This window comes from Lissotriton vulgaris, chromosome 3_1 (assembly GCF_964263255.1).
Source record: "Lissotriton vulgaris chromosome 3_1, aLisVul1.2, whole genome shotgun sequence".
NCBI classification, from domain to species: Eukaryota; Metazoa; Chordata; class Amphibia; order Caudata; family Salamandridae; genus Lissotriton; species Lissotriton vulgaris.
Window position 1 is genome coordinate 2,119,102,611 of NC_141689.1, and position 22,083 is coordinate 2,119,124,693.

The following is a 22,083-nucleotide window of genomic DNA, read 5'->3' on the forward strand; positions in this document are numbered from 1 at the left end:
GAAAATGGGGGCTGCAGCAATGGTCAATGTATTAAATGCAGGTCCTGGCTGCAGGCTACACACTGCACCCCTGAAAAGAAAAATTGCAAATTTTAGCTCTTGCAAGGTTTTATGGGGCACTCCTTGGCCCAGTGGTGAATATTTTATAAGCTGATTTTGTTTCTTTTGAATGCAGCCTCATGCTGCACTCTTTTCCCATGTTATTCTTTTTTACAGGTTTCCCAGTCATATATTCCCACTGGGGGCCATGCATGAAGACCCAAAGTTCCTTTGGCCCCTGCTGGCTCCCCACACTGTGGCACAAAGCTGGTCCTTTTTGCTTTCCTGCTGTCCCATGCACTTGTTGCAAGAATGGACAGGAGATTGCTATTTTCCCACCATGTGTGGGAGCCTTGATACTGGGTGTGCCAATGTCCCTCCCCACCAAACAACTGGCGGTGGGAGGAGAGCCTGACCTGATCTTTGGAGTATTTCAGTCCTTCGGAAGATGGGGCGAACGGGTATGGATGCTTTAAAAGTGCAGCGCCACTCAAGCTTCAGTGCTCCTGCTCTGAAGAGATCGGTCCCCTACAATAATCCTGATTGCATCAGGCCCCAGGTGATTGGGTCGTGGGACAAGGAGTAGCTCATTAAGGGGAGCCCCAGACACACCGCTCAACATAAAATTATGGATGTGCAGACCCCGGGGCCTGGGTCACACAGGGGGATTTAATGTAAATCATCGTGGAGCACTGCATGCTCCATCCTCTTCCTGGGGACCCTGGGGTTTGGACTTTTTGGGCTGTTTTCTCTAGCACTGTAGAACTGATTTGCACAAATTTGGTGTTCATCAGCAGTCTATTTAGTCCTTCTGGCCTCTAAATTTTGCTTTCTATATGGAGTGCGATATCTCCACAGTTCCTGAGGTTGGACCTGTCCTCTGTCTGGGCTCCTGGTATCTGCCTTTCCCAGTAGCTTCTTTAGTAGTCACTCTAGATTCCAGCTGAATATCCTCCCAGCTGCACTTTCCAGACGCATGGCTTTGGCAGGGCACCTGTGTATCAGCAGCAGATCCAGTAGCCCCCCTCCTGATAGGGGTCACCCAGAAGCAGGAACAGTCCGCAAAAGATCCTCTGCCTAATCCTTGGATGCAGCATCATCAATCTACCCCTCCCCCAACTCTCCAGCACCGCATGCTGACACATTTAAACTTGGCAGTTTGACGTGGTCAATAGAAAGGCCTGCCCTGAGAGCTTCAGCTGTGCCCTGAACTGACACAGCAGCCTGATTCCTTACCACCAAAACTTCACAGGGGAGCCCCTCCTATGTTTGGCTCCAGGGGGGTTGACCTTCCTGCTTTGTTTCTGTTGGCTTGGGTTTGCCAAGGCCAGGTGCATTGTGAAAAGTTAGTTGCACATAAAGATTTCCTCTGTACCCCTTCCTTCTCCAGGAACTTAGCGGAGCACTGTCAAATGGCCCTATTCTGTGGGGAGGTATTTAATGCTCCTGCTGGCCAGCATAGTAATTAACTTGACCCTGTAAGGGTCAAGTTAATTACTATGCTGGCCAGCAGGACTCAAAATTTGATTAAAGTAAGTGAAAATGTCAGTTCTACAAGCGCAATGAGAAATACAGTTATCACAAAATTGACTTTGAATCTGCACTCAGGGTACTTTTTGACCCTAGGAGTGACAACTGGCTTCTACCACTATGTCTACAAACGACGAAACTGTATTGTGGTACACATTTTGCCCATAACGTTTAAATCAGTAAAACAGATTTTCGGTATTTATTACAGATGTGCACTATGAATACTCACTCCCATTATAAGGAAAACACCAGGTCAACACCACATGATTTAAACGGTAGTCTCATGATCTCACCTTTCGCACATATGTAAACATGTGTGCACATTTAACCATTCCGGAGCCTCTTGCAGTAGCTGTGCAGCAGGGGACAGATCCTAAAAGGTGGACAGCAGCACCTAGCACTTTCAGGCCATTTCCTCAGAATTTACTGTCAGTGAGACATATATAGTATAATTCACTCACAGTAAAAGTCCAAAACTGGTTAGTCAAAAAGCAGAAAATCTAGGGCACTAAATTGACTGAACAATGCTGTAGCAGCTGCTTAGTTTACCCCAAAGCGTCCCTAATGCTTGGTGAGCTTGATCCCCACAGGGCTGTTCCTTAGCTGCTCTTCAGTTCTCCCCAAAAGGCCAACACAATAATACTAGGGATGTGCCTAGAGCTCCTGCACCCTACTGATGGTCTCTGCCCAATGTTGCTAGCATTACAAATTGATTGCTCCTCGTTTGACCAAGGAGCCCATCCACAGTAGCACATATTCACTATTCCTCTAGCTACATCTTAGCAGGTTACCGGTTGACCCCATAGGTTCACCACTCTGTCATACTTCAATATTTATTGAGAGGCACCTTAGTTGCACATCATCTTATTCCATTGGCCCTCTACGGTGGGGGGTTGGGGGTACTCGATTATATCCAGGTCTGTGATCCCAAATGCTCTTCAGCTATCACAGCTCACTAATTGCAGCATATGTTTAATATGTGAGTGTAGTACATGAACGGGTCACAGTATAACCTACAAGCCTACTACTGTAGTGTCAATTCATGTTCCTAACACTTCACCAACACCACTTGCAATTTCTTCAAGTGGATTTCTAATATGATATCTATCAATCCCTGGGCTGCTCTTTCATCATTTCAGAGTCTGGTCCATCAGCACCTATGTACGATCCTAGCCATCATTGATTATACAAAGCAAGAAGCAAGAATGAGCATAATATTCAACATGAGTAGTTTGTCAAATGCCAATTTGCAGTTGAAATAGTTACACAAGCAAATGCAAATTAATTTCATATATATAAATAAAGTCCTATGCTGCAAATAGTCATCCAGCGCTGTTGTATGACCTAATTATTGACTAAACATCCACAATGGATGACCATGGCTCATGTGCTTTTGGAAACATAGGTACTTCGGGGCATGATGCAGGTGCAATTTTCAGATTAGCCACATAAGCAACATTAAATAATTCTACAAGAAACTCCTTAACAAAACCAATGTTCATCTCTTATGGAGCTTGGACCGACACGCAGTACCCACACCGGGAACCTTAGGATCAATAGCAAAACTTATCATGACTGCACAAGTGTACGCAGTCACCGCCTCATGTTCCCATACCCAGAAGATGCTGAGGGGGATTTTCAAATGGCTCCCAATTCGCACCCAGAAATCTGTCACACATGCTCTTGTCACAAGCAAGCTGAACTACTGGAACACCCTCTATGCTGGGATCAACAAAAAAACTTACCAAAAGTCTGCAGACCATTTAGAACTCAGCAGCAGAATCACTCTCAACCTCCAATGCACACATGCCACGCATATAGAGAGACAATTTGGCAGTCAAGCCGTCTCCTACATTACTTGTAAAGTGTGGAACGACCTGCCACTACACGAGTCCCCTCCTACTTTCTTGAATACCTTAAGAACCTGAAGACCTGGGTCCCACCGGGTCCTGGATTTGCTATATTCCCAGCTGCTTTCCTTCAGAATGCCCTCCCAGCTAATAGTGTTCTCTAAAAATCTGCATAGACATTGCCGCTGAGTTTCCCAGGTATATGCATGTAGTGCTGCTCCATTCCAGATTTCCGCAAGGAATTCTGGTGCTTGAAGCCTAATTTTAAAATGGAGTAAACAAGACTACAAGTCAGAGATTTCAAGTAACCAACCTGGACTGGAGCAGCACATCAAGCTTGGACCTGGGAAACTTGGCTGGCTGCATAGCAAGGAGTGTGCCTATCTGGCCCTACTCTGAACTCACCTTGTGCTTGCCAATCAAATATTTTCCCACAATTATGAATAAGGACTTTGTGTATTCCTTTTGATAGATTTATTCACTTGTCACAGAAAATACTTAGAAATTGCATTGAGTGTAGTGTACATACCTTTGAAGTGTTTTTTTGGGAAAAGCAAGATGCAGAACGGAAGAAGTCTGACAGAGGTTCCACAACAATTCCACGATTGTCCCTAGCGTGATCTTTGTATAGTTTGCCTAATGACATTGCACATGTGGGCGAAGTGAAAGAGATCTTTGTATGTAGAAAAGGAGGTTTTAAAGGGCCACTTCGGAAAGACTAAGGGTGGCAGAAAGTAAATGGAGAAATAAACATGTTAATGAGAGTTGTGGTGATGAGGGGCTTATGGGCAAAGTAGATGAAGCCCGCACTAGAAGTAACTTAATAGGACACAATTGTCTTAAAGTAAGAACATAGATTAACTTAAACACCATTGTGGAAACGTGGCCTGCTGCCTTTAGGGAGAGTTGGAATAGAATTTGAGAAGATTAAACATGCTCGAAGCGGCAACACCTTAGTCTTTTAGTTGTGGGAGAACTCAGATGTGTACTGTTTCACTATTTTTGATGGGGTCTATAGTGTTAATCAGGGTTTTGGAACATGGGAATTTGAGTTGGTGCCGGCTCTGGCAGATTTTGAGCAGGTTTAGCCCATAGTACTTGAGGTTGGGATAATGCAGTTCTGAAAATGCATCCCAAAGATGCAGTGTGAAGGGTAACGAATGGAACCATAATAGAAAGTGCTGAACGATGTCGTTCTTTTAGTTTAGTAGCAGTGGATGAAAGGAAAATGTTAAGCATTAGGTGGTACATGTCCAGCTGCAAAGTACAGAGTCGAGGTAAAAGGAGTAACAGGTAAATGAATAGGCGAGTCAAAAGTGAAGAAATGGGTTTTACTGGAGTAGATTTCTAGAAAAGTTAAATGAGCCGATCTTGTTTACTAGTTTACATCAGGCCATTCTCTTTACTAAAAGATGCAGCAGCAATGCTACACACATCATTGAAACTGAAGATCACACATCGCTACACACTTTACCAAAGTCATATGAATATTAAGCTTATTTGCATATTTTGTGGACATTGTGATGAGCCTACAACTGTATTCTGCATTTACTAATCAGAAAAGGCGTATTAGTTCCTCCTAGTTTAGTGCTTGGAGCATTCCAGTATAAACTATATTATAAAACACTCCTTCTCTAGAGATGCAAGAGCTATTTATAGTTTTAAAAAATTCATTATAGATTGTTATTGTGCTTTGTCTCTAATATTTGTGCATTAATGGAAAATAGAATACGTTATTATTTGCCAATATGCCGTTTTGTTGATGTAGAAATGTCTTAAACATTTACAACATTTTTCTTTACCTTTACAGATGCCTATACAACCTCTGAGGTTACCTATAAGTGGACTTACAATGCAACTGATTCAGTTGAAGTTGCAGAAGATGGCTCTCGGTTAAACCAATATGATCTCTTAGGACATTTAGTTGGAAAAGAGACAATTAAATCAAGTACAGGTGAATAATAATAAGTATTGGAAAACAGATCATTTTACAAATATCAGAGATGTTATATGTTTATGTATATGTTATTTGTTTCCCAAAGTCCTGCACTATAAAATTGTCGATCTTTTCATCAGCTTAGCTAGAATTGCCATCCCTGAATCTTAGTTTTCTGAAAAACTTGACTGGAGGAAATCAACAGAGTCTACCGGACCTCTGCTAGTTGCAGATGCCCGTATATTGTGCCTGAAACGTAATTTACTAACATTAGAATGAAATCCCTATTAATCCCTAAGGAATGGTGCTTCATTACTTCACATCCAGGTTTTACAATTTCTAGGTCGTTCAATCATTTTTTTCAAAATCTTTATTTATGAGTTTTGTTTGAACATTGCAATAACAGATTACGACATAACGTAGCTCACACATCAGCACAGCATGCAAGTGCTGTCATTGTTGATATACATTTTTTTCGACAGAGTAGCATAACAGTGGCATTTGGAAAACATGGCACCCTATTAAGTAGCAGCACAACTTCTCCTCCATTATCCTCCCCCCGCTCCCATCCCTTTCTATTATAGAGTGTCTACAGTGCACCACCGTCCTCCCTGACAATCCTCAGGTAGTAGGGCACATCCAACCTCAAAGCCACAAGCCTCTTTGAGCAGTCATTAATTCGTGGGGCTGTCCCCTATCAGATCCTCTTTCTGTTGCCCCTGAAGGAGAGTCACCAGCAGGCTATGTCCTCCTCTGCACCCTTGTCTTGTCACACCTTACATAGTCGTATCCCCTCTGCCAAAGCCCACTCCCCCTGGTCCCTGCAACTCTTAGTGAGTTGGACCCCAAGTTGAGAGCCAGTGGATCTCTATCTGGCGTTTGGCCAGAAGGAGGCACAGTGTGGAGAATTTGTGTTGCATTTTGCCATCTATAGGTTAAAGTGAGTCAGTTTAAAGCGTTTATTGATTGCCACCTCCTGCACCTGTGTACAGGCTGTTGTCCATTCTTTGTCGGACAGAGGTGTTGGTAAATCTTCCTCCCAAGCCTGGCGGGCCCGTAGTGGGGTCTGCAATCTATTATTTTTAGGGTTGCGTTTAATCGTGACTCTAGTCTCCTCCCTTACCTAATCCAGTAATATGACCAGGGTTGCTGACGGAAAGTTTCTCCTTACCTCCCTAGCTGTGTGTGTTAGTTTAGCAAACTGGAAGAACTGCTGGGGCCAATTCCAGATGCCTAACAGGCCTTGTCAAATAGGATAAATGTATCCCCTGGGAAAGGTCACCCAGTTCTAGACACCCTCCACTTTATCACACTGACAGCGACAATAATTCCCATATGTGCCAAAGGGATTGCAGCTATTCAATTGGTAGCAATATGCTAAAAGGTGAGCATTTCAGTACGCCTTTAACTGCCACTTCCCAGTCTGAAGCCACTTGTGCTATCACTAGAAGCTTGTGGAGGAGTTGCGGGCTCCTCTCATCAGGTGCATCAGGAGGTCACCATCCTGGAGGGCCTCTATCATTACGTAGTTTCCCAGTTTGGGTCCCTAGAACACCACTTCACTTCAAGCTTCAAGTACGCAGTAATAAAATAGAGCTCCTGATCTGGTAGTTCTATACCCCCTCTGTCCGATTCATCTTCAGTAGTGATTGGTGTACTCTGCTTTTTATTAATAAATAAAAAGATTTACATTGTGCGCTGCATCGCCGATTTGGCGTTGCAGCTCGCGCAATGTAATTCAGTTTGTTTATTTATTTATTTACTCAACTCCGTTCAGCCGTATTCCAGAGTTTACGACCCACCATCCTGCCCCTCCACCGCCCCCGCCTCACCCCCCCACAGCACTCCCTTGAGGCGCTGCCACTGTCCGGGGCGCTGTGCAGTCTGCAACATGTCACTAATCCCTGCCACACAAAATCTTGCTGCTCCTGTGGGTCACTGTAGAGGACCGCCACCATTTTGTTTGTGTAGGTGGGATACGGGGTCTCCAGAGTTGTGCCATCCATGTGGCAGCCACAGAGGATTCAAGGGCAGGTCTCTCTGAGAGGCGGTCACTCCCCACGCTCCCTGCCTGAATACCGAAGCGCTTTGCTTGCACTGCCTGCTACGAATTGGTGCCTGGGTATCGTAGCGCTTTGCTCGATTTACTTATTTAGAATTGCTGCCTGCTATTGCTCACTGCTGCTGCTCACATTTCAATCTGTGCTGACCCATTTATTATTGGAGCGCTCGCATTGCCTGATTGTATAATTACAAATTATTGCCTGATTGTGCCGGTGCCACTGCCCATAGCGACTTCCAACTTTCTGCCCCCAATCACGTCCTGTTTGGGTTTTGCTATCACCGACATATTTGTTGTTGTGCCTCGTAGTCAGCCTCTCCACCCCGCTCCCGCCTCCCAACTGCTCCTCCCTCCCACTGACTGATAAGGCTCGTCCCGATAGCTGCAGCGCTGTGACCGTTCTGTCTCTCTGTGAGGCGGTCGCTCCCCATGCTCCCTGCCTGAATACCGAAGCGCTTTGCTTGCACTGCCTGCTACGAATTGGTGCCTGGGTATCGTAGCGCTTTGCTCGATTTACTTATTTAGTATTGCTGCCTGCTATTGCTCACTGCTTCTGCTCGCATTTCAATCTGTGCTAACCCATTTATTATTGGAGCGCTCGCATTGCCTGATTGTATAATTACAAATTATTGCCTGATTGTCCCGGTGCCACTGCCCATAGCGACTTCCAACCTTCTGCCCCCAATCTCGTCCTGTTTGGGTTTTGCTATCGCCGCCATATTTGTTGTTGTGCCTCGTAGCCAGCCTCTCCACCCCGCTCCCAGCTGCTCCTCCCTCGCTCCGCCCCTCCACTATCTAAATATATCAATGCAACAGACGCGCAGCGTCCACGGGCAGCTGTCGCGCCCCATGCGCGCTGAAGGTGCGCCAAAGGTAAGCCCATCTACGCTCGTCCACGCCTGGACCGCTGCCAGTGCCAGACCCCTTAGTCCCCGCAAAATCCACCCCGGCCGCATAACATACGACGCCGCAACCCTCTCAGCCCTTAACCCCGGCCGCCCACCAAACTGCTACCAAGCCGCCCCAGGACACACCCATGGACCCTTCACCTGCCACTCCTGCAAGTTCGGCTGCATCAGGACCCACACCAAATCCACAAACTCCAAACAGAGCTCCAACACTAACCACCTAAAGTGCATCCTGCTCAACACCCGCTCGGTCCACAGACACGCCATTGAACTCTGGAACCTACTGGACACTACATCGCCGGACGTCGCCTTCCTTACAGAAACCTGGATGAACGCCTCATCAGCGCCCGACATCGCCATAGCCATCCCGGACGGCTACAAGATCATCCGAAAGGACCGCACCAACCAAACAGGAGGAGGCATCGCCATCGTCCATAAGAACACCATCCACATCACGACCAGTTCCGATGATTACCTCGCAACCGCCAAACACCTTCACTTCCAGATCCACACCGACCCCAAGACCACACTCAGTGGCACCCTCATCTACAGACCACCAGGACCATGCACACAATTCAGCGAAGACATCACCAACTACATCAGCCCACACGCCCTCCCCTCCGAGGACTACATTCTACTGGGAGACCTCAACTTCCACCTTGAAAAGAAAAACAACGGCAACACTACCACCCTTCTGGACAACCTGGCCAACCTCGGACTCGAACAACTTGTCAATACCCCCACCCACTATGCCGGACACGCGCTCGACCCAATGTTCACCTCCAGCAAGCACATCTCCTTCAATCCCACCACAGCTCTCCACTGGACTGACCACAGCTACAAAAACACCACGACCCACAACCCCCCACAACCCATTCCCCGAAGAAATTGGAACAAAATTACCACCGACCAGCTCTTCACATTGCTTCACCAAAACCCTCCCGCCAAATCATCGGAACCAAACCAAGCAGCCACCAACCTCACACAATTGATCACCCACAGCGCCGACGAACTAGCACCCTTGAAAAACCATCAAATCAAGCAAGGTAGCAAAAAAGCCCCCTGTTTCAACGATGACCTTAAGAAATCCAAGAAGTTCTGTCGTACCCTCGAGAAAGCCTGGAGAAAAAACCCAACCATTGACAACCTGACCACCTTCAAGAACGCCACCCGCAAATACCACCAACTGATCCGATCCACCAAGAAATCAGCATTCAAGGATCGTCTTGACAACAACGCCCAGAACAGCAAGGAACTATTCAACATCGTCAAAGAATTTACCAACCCCACCGCCGGTACCAACGACATCACTCCCTCCCAAGACTTCTGCGACTCCCTAGCCTCATTCTTCCACAACAAAATCGCCGACATACATAACAGCTTTGGAAACCAGTCCGAAGACCAGTCCACTCCACCCACCTCTGAACCAAAACCGCCCTCTAACATCCTTTGCGACTGGAACCCAATCACTACTGAAGACACCATCCGCCTGATGAACTCCATCCACTCGGGATCGCCAACCGACCCATGCCCCCACCACATTTTCAACAAAGCAAACTCCATTATCGCACCCCATCTCTGTGACGTCATCAACTGCTCCTTCAACTCCGCTACCTTCCCGGAAAGCTGGAAACATGCCGAACTCAGCGCCCTTCTAAAGAAACCCACAGCAGACCCAACTGAACTTAAGAACTACCGCCCCATCTCGCTCCTCCCATTCCCTGCCAAAGTCATTGAGAAAGCTGTTAACAGTCAGCTCGCCGCCTTCCTCGAATCCAACAAATCCCTCGACCCCTCACAGTCCGGCTTCCGAGCCAAACACAGCACCGAAACCGCCCTCCTCGCAGCAACAGATGACATTCGAACTCTACTGGACAACGGAGAAACAGCTGCCCTCATCCTACTTGACCACTCCGCAGCCTTCGACACAGTATGTCATAGCACCCTCATACAAAGCCTTAGCAACGTCGGAATACAAGGAAAAGCATTGGACAGGATTATCTTGTTCCTCGCCGGAAGAACCCAGAGAGTCCGCCTCCCCCCTTTTAGATCAGAGGCCACCCAAGTCATCTGCGGCATACCACAAGGATCATCACTCAGTCCCACCCTCTTCAACATATACATGAGTCTCCTCGCATCCATCGCACGCCAACACAACTTCAACATCATCTCCTACGCAGACGACACCCAGCTGATCCTCTCCTTCACCAAAGACCCAAACACCGCCAAAACCAACTTACACGAAGGGATGAAAGAAGTAGCCGAGTGGATGAAGAACAACCGTTTAAAACTGAACTTGGACAATACGGAAGTCCTCATCTTAGGTACATCCCCCGCTGCCTGGGATGACTCATGGTGGCCACCGGCCCTGGGAACCGCACCCATACCTACAGACCACGCACGTAACCTGGGCTTCATCCTGGACTCCTTCCTCTCGATGACCAGGCAAGTCAACGTTGTCTCATCATCATGCTTCAACATCCTACGCATGCTCAAAAAAATCTTCCGCTGGATCCCCACCGAAACAAGAAAGACGGTCACCCATGCACTGGTCACAAGCCGACTGGATTACGGAAACACCCTTTATGCCGGAACCACAGCCAAACTACAGAAAAAACTCCAACGCATCCAAAACGCCTCAGCCAGACTCATACTGGACTCATACTGGACATCCCATGTCAAGCTCACATTTCCGATCGTCTCCTCACCCACGCACACAAAGCCCACTACGACCTAGGACCCGAATGCCTCAACACGCGACTGTCCTTCTACACCCCCACCCGCCAACTACGATCGTCCAATCAAGCCCTCGCCGCAATTCCGCGCATCCATAGATCCACCATGGGGGGAAGATCCTTCTCCTACTTAGCGGCCAAAACCTGGAATTCTCTCCCCACCCACCTCCGCCTTACACAGAACCACCTCTCCTTCAGAAAGCAACTAAAAACTTGGATATTCGATAAGTAAAGTACCCCCCCTCCCCAAGCGCCTTGAGACCCTCTGGGTGAGTAGTGCGCTATACAAATTTTCGAACTTGAACTTGAACTTGAACTTGTCTAGTGGTCTTCCCTCTCAGGCATAGCAAATTACAAGCAGCACCGGACTCAGGTGTGCCAGTTTGATGCAGTATTCCGAAAGTGGCTGCCAGAGCGAAGCTCAAGACTAGCCATATTGCGAGGGCTACCCCCCTTATGTCTTTCAAGGTTCACATAAATGTACTTTTTAGTTTAAAATTCGGGAGCATATTAAGTAACCCTGGGCAAAGCACTACGCTATGCTCGTGTAGTTTGCGAAGTTTGCGCTACTTAGAACTACTCGAATTGCACGTAGCACAGTGCAAACACGAGTAGCGTAGTGCAGCAGTCCTTTTTTGCTTGCTTGCGGTCCTCCACGTCATGTGGGTGCCCACTAGCAAGCAAAATGACATCCCGGCAAGACTTTTTCCTCGTTCGCAATCAGCAACATCAAATTGCCAATCGCGAGCATGGAAAAAAAAACTCCCGGGCGAGATCCTCAACGCGGGGAGGTCAGGTTTCTCATTGCGAGTGGTCGCTTATGCTCGCGACCGCTCGTGACGAGAAACTACCAGTACGCTTTGAGAAAGCTGCAATGTCTTGGAGGAAGGCCTTGCTGCTTGTAAGCTACTAAGGCTAAGCTTGAGACTTCTCTTTGAAACCTGTTTGTAATTTCAAACAGTAGATTGTTTTGACTGAGTGGGTGTAAAGGCACACCTATTATCAAGGACCATCACCTCTATATCCGCAGTACAGCAATCAGATTTCCTACAATCCTAAAATATTTTAATATCATATGAGAGGGCCATTGTAACAATTCATATTTACTCACTTTGAGCATGAATGAACTGTCATTGTATTAAATTTTAGGTGTACTTTTCACATACATGTTTCCTGTCTCCATAACTTGTGCTAGCACAGTTATGCAAGAGGGCACATGTGATTTACTATTTTATATAATCTGTCCAACAACAGCATTTGTCACTGACACCAAGAAAAATAAATTATATTTCTATACCTCTTGACTGTGGCACTTCTTCCTGGGGGCTTGAATGGAATTCTAGGTACTTCCCTGTAACAATGAAATACTAAAAAACCTTTTTTAATAATGGCTCATTTTTAGTGCTGTAGTGATAACGCACATGATACAATTTCATAATATGACATCGAAAAGAAACTGTAAGAGAAACAGACAATTAGCACAAGGTAGATATCATTCTAATGCGCTTTTTACAATAAAAAATGTGTAAGATACATCAAAAGAGTGGCATACACTGTTATTAGAAAAAACTGCTACTCCATTGTGTAAAGTCAAGCGATTCTTGTGTCACAACCAATTGCATAGAGGTTTAGGGGCCCATCATGTGCATTACTGTACACAGTATAGCATAGTCCAAAGTGAATTTTTGTTTGTAGAAGTGCTCAAAATTTAAAGCGACAATTCAGGTCTAGATTTTGAACAACAGATGGCAAAATGGAGTTGGTTGTCGGTTGAAGAGATTACCAAGAAATGAGGCGTGTGGAGTTCCTTAATGGGGGTCTAGGTCTCATGGTCAGTGCTAGATAGTCAAGGGGAGTGCTCCTTTTAAGCGCAAGGCCCTCACCCACGCCAAGAGGTATTATGCTTCAACATCAGGCAGCTCCTCGTTGGGCCAGGGCTGCAATGCTCTATGGGCCCCTCAAGGGAGCTCTTTAACGGGGTTCTTTTCTTTTTTGCAGACGAGAAGAGTGAGTTGCAAATGTGGTGTGCAGTTGTGAGTAGAATGAGGGGAGGGTATGTGTACTAGCATTTTTTTAAAGACAACCCAAAAACTAATCTTAATTATCAGGTCTGTTTATCATGACTAAAAACATGATTTGTGAGCTAGTGTTAGATATAATGGTCTAAATAGGCTCTAACTAGTATAATTCTAGGTTCAACATGTTTCATGCCTCTTACTGTCCGCAAGGATCATGGCATTTCATCAGGACCAATTGAACTTCATCTACTTAAATAGGGATCACTTATGACATATGTGTAAAACATGCACAGACACCTTTCTTAACTATGTAGTGTGTTTCTTTGGTGCAGATCCAAAATGTATTAGGTGTATGACCCTAGTCAGACCGGTCAGAGCATTCCCCTAGACCAGAGGTCTTCAAACTTTTTGATGCCGAGACCCCCATGTAAAACCTTTTTAGGGGTAAGGACCCCCCTTCCGACAAAAGTTTCTAGAAACTGGTACTCCTCATCATCAACTTTTGACAACCTTAAATGCGCCTGTTAGACCTCATCACATCCATCATTCATCCACCCACACTTTCACACATCCATCCATCCTTTCATCCTTCCATCCATCCATCCATCCACCCTTTCATCTTTCCATCCATCCTTTACCCATCCACCCTTCCATCCATCCACCCATCATTCATCCACCCACCTTTTCACACATCCATCCATCATTCATCCATGCAACCTTTTATCCATCCATCCATCCATCCACCCTTTCATCCTCCCATCCATCCTTCATCCATCCACCCTTTCATCCTTCCATCCATCCACCCTTTATCCGTCCACCCTTTCATCCATCCATCCACCCATCATTCATCCCCCCACCTTTTCACACATCCATCAATCATCCATGCAACCTTTTATCCATCCATACATCCATCCACCCATCCATCCTTCATCAGTCCACCCTTTCATCCTTCCATCCACCCACCCTTTCATCCACCCTTTCATCCATCCATTCATCCTTCATCCGTCCACCCTTTCATCCTTACATCCATACATCCATCCACCCTTTCATCCATCCATTCGCCCATCATTCATCCACCCATCTTTTCACACATCCATCCATCCATCATTCATCCATGCAACCTTTTATCCATCCATACATCCTTCATCCATCTACCCTTTCATCCTTCCATCCATCCACCCTTTCATCCATCCATCCATCCTTTCATCCATCCATCCACCCTTTCATCCATCCATTCCTCATTCATCCACCCACCTTTTCACACATCCATCCATCCTTCATCCTTACATCCATCCATCCACCCATCATTCATCCACCCACCTTTTCTCTCATGGGGGGGGGGGTCAGTATCTCTCAGCGTCTTCTTCCTTCTTTCTCGATCATGGGAGGGCATCTCTGTGCCTCCCTGCTGGGGGCGGGGGACGTGTCACGGGACCCACAGCTCCAGGCGCGCAATATCCATTGACCTCAAAGGGCTACACTACAGCCTGCTCCCCCAGCCCCCCTCCGCCCCCCCCTTCCCCTCCTCCCCCAGCTCAAAACGGCTTCAGGGACACACACACACACAGCCACACCCGAGTACTTGACAGGTCTTTAAAAGACCTTTTACTTGTTAATGAGCCTTTGCTGTTTATCACACCTGGTGTGAATTAGGCCTCCACCGTGAGCACCCTCGATCAGCCCAAGCCAGGAACTGAACTCTGACAGAATCTGCGATCCCCTTCCAAGGACTCCACGACCCCCCTGGGGGTCGCGCCCCATAGATTGAAGACCTCTGCCCTAGACTATAGTGAACTGACCAGGAGACCTAGACCCTCATTAAGGAATGGCACACTTCTCATTTCTTGATTCATCTGAAGGGCGTGTGTGATAAACCTCTAACTAGCCCTATTCCATCCTTCCCAGATATTGATTGTTGAGGAGAGTACTGAACATGTAACTCTATGTCCACTCATTCCACATCACAGCAAAGTAAACGTGCACCTTGACACTGTGATAATGCTGAGAATCCTAGCTGCCTAGCAGTGGCGTATCAAGGTCAGGTAGAACACGGTGCGGAAAAGTTCTTGTCACCCCAGGCTTGACAAAATGGGAAAAATATGTTTAAAGCACATATTTTTGCCATTTTGTCACCCCCCCCCCCCTTCAGTGATGTCACCCGGGGCATCCTGCACCCACCGCACCCTCATTCCTACGCACTGCTGCTTAGCATTGTCTGGTGAGATGCAAACGGTGCTTCTTGTGATAATGCGTTGCAACAAATTAACAGATTATTTGGGTACTAACAGGTTTAGCAAATTTAAGGTTCGCTATTGATAATTTAGAAACAGGTGTTGCCTATCTTTAAATAAAGTCTACTGTTTATTTCAGTGCTCTGTTAGTGGGTTCCCTAGAAGAATATTCATGTTATCAGACTATGACAAGCTACAACAAAGAGGAAAGTGAAAACTCTGTTGTATAATGTGGTATTTATTTTGCTAGCCAATTATTTATGAAGTTAGCTTGAAAATGTGTCTATAGTGTACAACTCAATTCATTTGGGTGTTATTTGAGAAAATCAAAAATGTTAAAAAGTAGATGTTACAGACCTTGATATGAACACTGGACACTAAAACATGCATAAACGTTATCTTAACAGTAGACTTTAATTAATAGGATAACAGTGATTTATATTTAGTTTCAAATAGACATCTCAAAGCACTGACAAAAACTGTTAGTTTCACCATTCATTATTAACACCTTGGCTGCTAATGGTTCTCCCCTCCTGTGCTGATACTAATCGAACCCCAATGTTCATGACGAGCTCAGCACGTCATATGCACAGCTCCACTGTGCCTCATGACGAGCTGAGCTTGTCAAGAGCAGGGAAGGGGTTTAATACCTGCAGTCCGGCTTTAGTATAGCACCAAATAATTTCTGGACCCTCTCAGCTTTTCGTTTATGACCTCACTAGCAGCCCGTCCTGACGTTGTACGGATATGAATTGCTGCCGGCGAGTAGTATATTGTTTTGTAGGATTTCGTTTTGATAGCATTTCTTATCTGTGACAGGCCTGTGAAACGCTCCGATTCACAGTGCACTGCTGATGCACTTAAGAGTGCGCGTTCAGTAGTGTGTGAACTCGAGTTTCCCTACTTTATTTTTCCTTGCAATATTATATAGCGCAAACTCGACAACATGGCATGAGCACAATTTACATTACAGAAGAACACATTCATTTGTGTTAGGCACAGGGAGACAAAGCGATTTTCCTGGAATCACAGGATGTTGAGCTGATGCCGAGATTCGAACGTAGCTCCCCAGCTCTAAAGTTCGCAATTCTAGAACTTGTGGCAGGAGGTGCGTCTAAAAGTGTATGTCGGTGCTGGCCATCAATGAGAGAGACCTGTGCATTTTTCAAATTGGTGGTAAAAAAATATGAGTATGTTGCTGGAGATGTGGGCCGCCGTGCCACCATTGTACTTACCGGGGGAGGGTAAACACCCATTATTCCGCAACTTCCTTTCCGCATACCATCACTCCGCATACTTTCATTACGAAAGTACCATGACTCCGCAATGCCATTATAACGCATGGCATTACATTTTATATGCTTTTACCACGCATACATTTACAATGAAATTCGTTGTAAATGCATGTATGGTAAAAGCATGTTTTTTTAATGTTTGGATAAGGTAAGTATGGGTATAGGGGTATGTGTTTTGGGGTACTGAGGTATATGTTTTGGGGTGTTTGGGTATTTTAAGGGTTCAGATATAGTTTTGGGTTGTGGGGTACAGGGGTAGTTTAAGGGTTTAGGTATGGGTATGCGTTTTGGGGTACAGGGGTATTTTTAGGGTTCAGGGCTAGGCTTGGGTTTTGGGGTATAGGGGTATTTTTAGGGTTCAGGGGTAGGTTTGAGTTTTGGGGTACAGGGGTATTTTAAGGGTTCAGGGCTAGGTTTGGGTTTTGGGATACAGGGGTATTTTAGGGTTCAGTGGTAGGTTTGGGTTTTGGGGTACAGGGGTATTTTTAGGGTTCAGGGCTAGGTTTGGGTTTTGGGGTACAGGGTATATTTATAGGGTTAAGATGGGTTAGTGCTTAAGGGTGTTGGGGTATTTTAAGGAGTAAGGGTGGGTTATGATTATGGGGTGCATGGGGTATTTAAAGGGAGCAGGGAGGACACCCGGAGCTGGATTGTACAGAACCTGAGAAGAAAAAACAATGAAATATTAGGCACAACAATCGCTTTTTTTGCGTAATCCCGTGCCCCGCACACGCCATGCCCCCAGCACACGCCCACAGCACACAATATGAGACACGCCCCCAGCGTTTGTCACGCCCCCAGCACATGCCCACAGCACAAAGCAGACACGCCCACAAGGGACTACTTTGCTGGCACGGTTCTTTTACCTTTTAAATGTATATGGTGGGCGTCTGCATAGCCTATGTCCTTCTGCTTCAACTGCCCTTTCCAACGCTGTATTGGGTGTTGTGATTGGTGCTGTGGTTCCTGAGATTACCCGCCTCAAAGGTTTGGACTCTCTCTTTATTATATTAGTATAGATTACAAATGGTCTATATTATCCCTGTTATTTCTCTCACTCTGATTTACCATTACCCAGGGATCTGTTATTTTTGGAGCTATCGAAATAAAATGGGCATTATGAGTTTTTGGGGACTAACATGGGGAATTAAGATGCATCATGATAATTTTCACATGTTTTCTCTAGACTTTGGGTACTTATAGCAGGTGAAATCTCTGGGTCGAATATCAGTGTGCATTGTTGTTTCCTCTGAACTCATAACTCCAATATGCCTGGTATTAGATCTGGCATCCTTGGTGTAGTTTCCCCTCTCTATTTGCCTCTGCCTCCTGTATTTTTGCTCTGTGCTGAATTTCGTTTTTGCTGGTCTGATGCTTTGGGCACTTTGCCACTGCTGATCGGTGCCAGGGTGCAAGTGCTCCCTATGTAAATTGTGGTTATGGATTAGTGTTTTCCTTATTGGATTATTTGATTCACCTTTAAGTCCCTAGTACAGTGCCCTCTGTGTGCCCAGGACCTTTAAATCAAAGGCTGCTAGTGGGCTTCCACTACTGGTTGCACCACCCACACAAGCAGCCCTTCAAAGGGTTCTCTGACCTGCCGCTGCAGTGTCTGTGATTTTGTAGAAAGACAAAGGTCCTAAACTTTTTAATGCAATTTTAAACAATAAGCACAGACTTAGATAAAAACCGTGTCTCTATTTCTCCAATGTCCAGCCGGACAGAGGAATATTTATTTCAAAAATGAAACGAAGATTCAAGATTTAGGTGAAACACAACACAAATCGAAAACTGGGCACAAGCCTGTACCAAGTGAGAAAAGGTGAAAACAATAAATGGGGGAAATGACAGGCAAACAGATTGGAGCGAGAGGTGGCTTACAATACAATGCAATCTTATGTAAGGACAAGCCAACAGTGACTGCAACGCATATTACACAAATGAAAGATGCAGTACTGTTAAAACAGTCGACCTGACGTTTTGATCCCTATCTCCAAAAGTTAACTGGGATCATCTTCAGGACTACTGAATTTACTATTGCCTGATTGTTTTGTATAAAAGCCTGTTCACCAAGTTGTAGTGAACCAACTGCATCTCCTTGTGGACCCTCAAGGGTGGTGTGATCTACCTGAAAATACGAACAAGGAGCCTGATGGGGCTTCTGTGGAAAGTTGGCGGCTTAGCAGGAAGTCTGGGTAGCGTTCCGGGTTTGGGCAGCCTGGGCACAGTGGCAGAGAGCCAGGTGCGATTTTTGATAATGCGAGCCTGGATGGCTTGAAGCAAGGGGTGGCTGCAGGGTGGTGCAACCAGCTATTACGCTACACCGGACGGGAATCCAGACGCCCATTTCTGGGATCCCATTGAGGATCAGCAGTAATCGGACTGCACCACCCTGCAGCCACCCCTTGCTTCGAGCCGTCCAGGCTTGCATTATCAAAAATCGCACCTGACTCTCAGCCACTGTGCACAGGCTGCCCAAACCTGGTAAGGAACGCTACCCAGACTTCCTGCCACGCCGCCAACTTTCCACAGAAGCCCCATCAGGCTCCTTGTTCGTATATTCAGGTAAATCACACCACCCACGAGGGTCCACAAGGAGACGCAATTGGTTCACTACAACTTGGTGAACAGGCTTTTATACAAAACAATCAGGCAATAGTAAATTCAGTAGTCCTGAAGATGATCCCAGTTAATTTTTGGAGATAGGGATCAAAACGTCACGTCGACTGTTTTAACAGTACTGCATCTTTCATTTGTGTAATATGCGTTGCAGTCACTGTTGGCTTGTCCTTACATAAGATTGCATTGTATTGTAAGCCACCTCTCGCTCCAATCTGTTTGCCTGTCATTTCCTCCATGTATTGTTTTCTCCTTTTCTCACTTGGTACAGGCTTGTGCCCAGTTTTCAATTTGTGTTGTGTTTCACCTAAATCTTGAATCTTCGTTTCATTTTTGAAATAAATATTCCTCTGTCTGTTTGGACATTGGAGAAAAAGAGACACAGTTCTTATCAAAGTCTGTGCTTATTGTTTAAAATTGCATAAAAAGTTTAGGACCTTTGTCTTTCTAAAAAATCATTAACTACCCGAGGTCCTCAACTACCTAGACGGGTCCCCTTGTTCCTTATACCACCGCTGCAGTGTCTGTGAGCAGTTGTGACTGCCATATTGACCTGGCACGTGCACCCACTTGCTAGGCTAAAACCTTCCATTTTTCTTACATGTAAGGCACCCCGCAGGTGGGCCCAAGGTACCCGACTGGGCAGGGTGTAGTGTAGGTAAAGGGTAGGACATGTCCTGGTGTGTGTGACATGTCCTGATACTGAAATACTGCCAATTTCATTTTTCACTACTTAGAGGCTATCTGTCCCATAGGATAGAATGGTAGATACTTTGTTACATCTTGCTAATATAACTTCCCATTAAGACAAGATTGAACAATTGAGTTTAGGCTCTGAACTCAGAACTTAACAACCCATCTTATAGTAAAGATGGTTTTTAATTTGTGGGTTTGAAAATGCCACTTTTAGAAAGGGTGACAGTCTGGCTTTGGAGTGACAGGGGCTGGGGATGTGCATTTTCTGTAGACATCCACTGAGGGGGGTGAGGTGTGTCATGCCTTTCCTGGATGAGTCAGGGCTGGGTTTAATAGACCATGGCTGCATTTAGAGTAGTGGGTGGAAATTTCCTTACACCTGAATAGGACTCCTGTCTCAACATCCTGCCGGGAATCTGGACCAGAGAAGACATAACTGGTTTGGATTGAGCTAAGAGACTCTCTGCCACAAGAGAACAAAGAAAAATGTGGTATAAATATTGGGGCCCAGACCCCAGAACTTTAGATTACTTCTGGGCTCAAGAGAAACCTCTGCCAAAGAGAAAAGCTGGGAAAGCTGAAAGAGAAGGACTGCCACTCTGATGTGTGCTGTGTGAAGTTTGCCTGCAGTGGCTGTTTCTGCCAAGGAGAGAACAAAGACTGAATGTTGCTGTTTAACATGTGTGAAGAAGATCTCCAAAGGCTTGGTGTAGAGCTTGCCTCCTGTTCTGACGTCTCAGGGACACAAAGACTTTGTTTCCTCCGTCCTCTTGCACCCGGAACCGCTTTTTCAGCTGCTACAGATGGAAATAGCAACACCGATGCTTGGGAGCGATGTCACTACCTGCAATGAAGCTGTGGTCACCACTTGTTAAGTGCACAATGCACTGCCCCAATTTGCACCACAGCCCCGACCTCACTGATGCCAGTGCTTCATCATCGCGGAGGCTATACCTGACATGTGTGACCTCCGGAATCTATTGACCCTGCATTGTTATAAGGAACCAATGCCTTGACACCAGCGCAACGGCATCTCCCCGGCAACAGTAAGGAACTGATGCCTCACCTCCCTGCATTGCAGTAAGGAACCAACGCCTCACCTTCCCTGTGTTTGTAAGGAACCGCCACTGCCCCGTGCCAACAAAGCATCACCTCCCAGATGCTGTGCACCATCTTTGTTTTCATTGTCAAGTACTGTTCTTTGGGGTCTGTGTGAACCCTGGCCCGAAGCTGCGAACCCCGCAGTCAGCGCCGCACTTTGGGGTTTAATCTGTCACGCCATCGTAATAACCCCAGGTGGAGCTATTTGTTGCTACAAGCTGTATTTTTGGGAATAACCAATTTTTGGGGATATCTTGATATATGTATTGTTGATTTTTGTCGTTTTGGTTTTGTTGTGTTTAGGTAAAGATTTCCTATGTTTCTAACCTTGTGTGGTGTCTATTTGTAGTGTTTTCACTGCATTACTGTACATGTGCACAAATACTTTACACACTGCCTCTGAGATAAGCTTGTCTGCTAGTGCCAAGCTACCAAGGGGGTGAGCAGTGGTTGTCTAAAGGCGTAACTCCCTTACCCTGACTAGAAACAAGGTTCCGCACTTGTACAAAGGTGCAAACCATTGTCAACTAGAGACCCCCTTTCTGACACCTGCTAAATGATATAATTGAATCCGTCAAAATTAATGGGCACTTGTAATGTGGGCCCTGGGTCTAATCATCGAAGAAACTCAGGGAAATTGGCTCCCCAAACATTTCGTCCCCTACTTCATATATTGAGACAGTATTCTGCATCAGATCCAGAAAATGTTGTGACTGTTTTACCACAAGAAAACGAATGGCAGTAACATGTGCAAAATGCGTGGTAGTAAATAGAGTGCACAAGATGTGGCATGTTATTCCTGCTATTTTTGCAGCTGAACGTTAAAACATGAAGCAATACAATGGAGTAAAATACGTATTGCATCCCTGTATTACCACAGAATTTAGTGTCAATGTCTAATTCAGCCTGTGGATGAACATACCTGGGGTGTATTTTTTTTTACTGTGTTATTCTTTGATCATTGTATTTTGTTTAATCAATTCTATTTCGGGTTCATGCTCTTGGTGAACGTCAAACTGTTTTTACTGAGTTTAATGTAACATCTTCACAGCATGCATTCAGC

General features: G+C 45.8%; 1 protein-coding gene across 1 annotated transcript in view; it reads left to right on the top strand.

Annotated features, from left to right (window-relative positions):
• GABRA2 (gamma-aminobutyric acid type A receptor subunit alpha2) overlaps window positions 1–22,083 on the top strand; it is a 663,148-nt gene that overhangs the window by 504,269 nt on the left and 136,796 nt on the right. The window contains exon 7 of the mRNA XM_086962689.1: window positions 5,230–5,373. Within this exon, the coding sequence (XP_086818815.1) occupies window positions 5,230–5,373 (144 nt within the window). The remainder of the gene's footprint in view (window positions 1–5,229; window positions 5,374–22,083) is intronic.